Source organism: Pinus tabuliformis, chromosome 7 (genome assembly GCF_031772625.1).
Source record: "Pinus tabuliformis cultivar Carrire ecotype Pingquan chromosome 7, CPIR1, whole genome shotgun sequence".
Taxonomy (NCBI): Eukaryota; Viridiplantae; Streptophyta; class Pinopsida; order Pinales; family Pinaceae; genus Pinus; species Pinus tabuliformis.
In genome coordinates, this window is record NC_142293.1 from 1,756,202,066 (window position 1) to 1,756,203,421 (window position 1,356).

Genomic DNA, 1,356 nt, shown 5'->3' on the forward strand with positions numbered 1-1,356 from the left:
GTTTCATTGCCTCAACCAAACTAAATCCTTCCCCCTCATATGGTAATCACCCTCATATGGTAATTGCTCCAGACAAAATTTCTTTGTGAGTAATATCTAAAGGCATTTCCATTTATACACAGTGTGCCTAAAACATTCACCAATCTCCAAGCATAGAAGCCAGACTGAACCCTCCACCATCATATGGTGCCTTTGTCTTTCATCACCTCAGTATGGTACCTTTGTCTTTCATCGCCTAAACTGAACCCTTCACTCTCCCTCATGTGGTAATTGTTCCAAACCAAATTTCTTTGTGAGTAACCTCTAAAGGCGTTTCCATTTATACATAGTGTGCCTAAAACATTCACCAATCTTCATATAAATTTTCCAATGTTTTTTTTTTATATAAATTCATATTCTCAAAAGTTTTATTTTATAATTCAATATAAATAAAAACAACTTAAAACCTAAAGAAAATGAAATCTTAAATTCAAACATTAAACATGCATTAAATTCTTAAAGAAATTCCACTTCATAAAAAAATTCTAAAGCTTCTTTATCTAAATTAATATTCTTTATTTTACAATTCAATATAAAAAAACAACTTAAAACTTGAAAAAAATGTGATTATACATTATAGATTCAAACAGTAAACTTATAATTAATCCTTAAAAAAATTTCTATTCACACAAAATTTCCAAAATTACATAAACTCATATTTTCACAAAATTTATTATAAAATTCAATATATATAACATAATTATTAAAATTAAAATTAAAATATGCATCCAATTATAACTTTTTTAATAGACAAATTTACAGATAAGTAAAATATTAAGAATATATCAATAAAAAATTCAATTTATTATTTTTATTAAAAAAATATTTACTTGATGCATATAAAAATAAAAAAATAACGTTTAATTTTTAATTTTTATCTTTAATATCCATCTTTATGAGATGATATGGTCTTCCATCAAGCCCCTGGCTTTGAGAGCAGCAGTGTTGCTCAACATTCCTGACATTATCGCCACACAAGGCAACGGAGGTGCCCTTTCGGTTGAGCATATTGTTTTTCACATTGTTGCTGCTAATTCCTCATCGACTAGTAATTCACATTCGCACGTGGATGTCGGATACCTTTTCATAATTCTGAGGCTCCTTGCCTCCTATGGCGTTTTTACTGAACAAGAAGAAGCTGATCAGTTAGACCATGCAGATACCATGAAAATAAAGTACTGCTTGACGGGCATTCCGAAGCTGTTGGTGCAGGGTGAAAATCGGCAACCTTGTGGGCCTTTCCTGCTCCTGATAGTAGACAAGGTCTACTTGGAAGCTTATCAACATTTGCACGAATCTGTCTTGGAGGGCTGCTAA

General features: G+C 31.0%; 1 protein-coding gene across 1 annotated transcript; it reads left to right on the forward strand.

Moving 5' to 3' along the window:
• Nucleotides 1-939: 939 nt before the first annotated feature.
• Nucleotides 940-1,356, forward strand: LOC149255381 (caffeic acid 3-O-methyltransferase 3-like). The gene has a single exon (XM_089455022.1). The coding sequence runs from the start codon at nt 940-942 to the stop codon at nt 1,354-1,356; it is 417 nt and encodes a 138-aa protein (XP_089311148.1).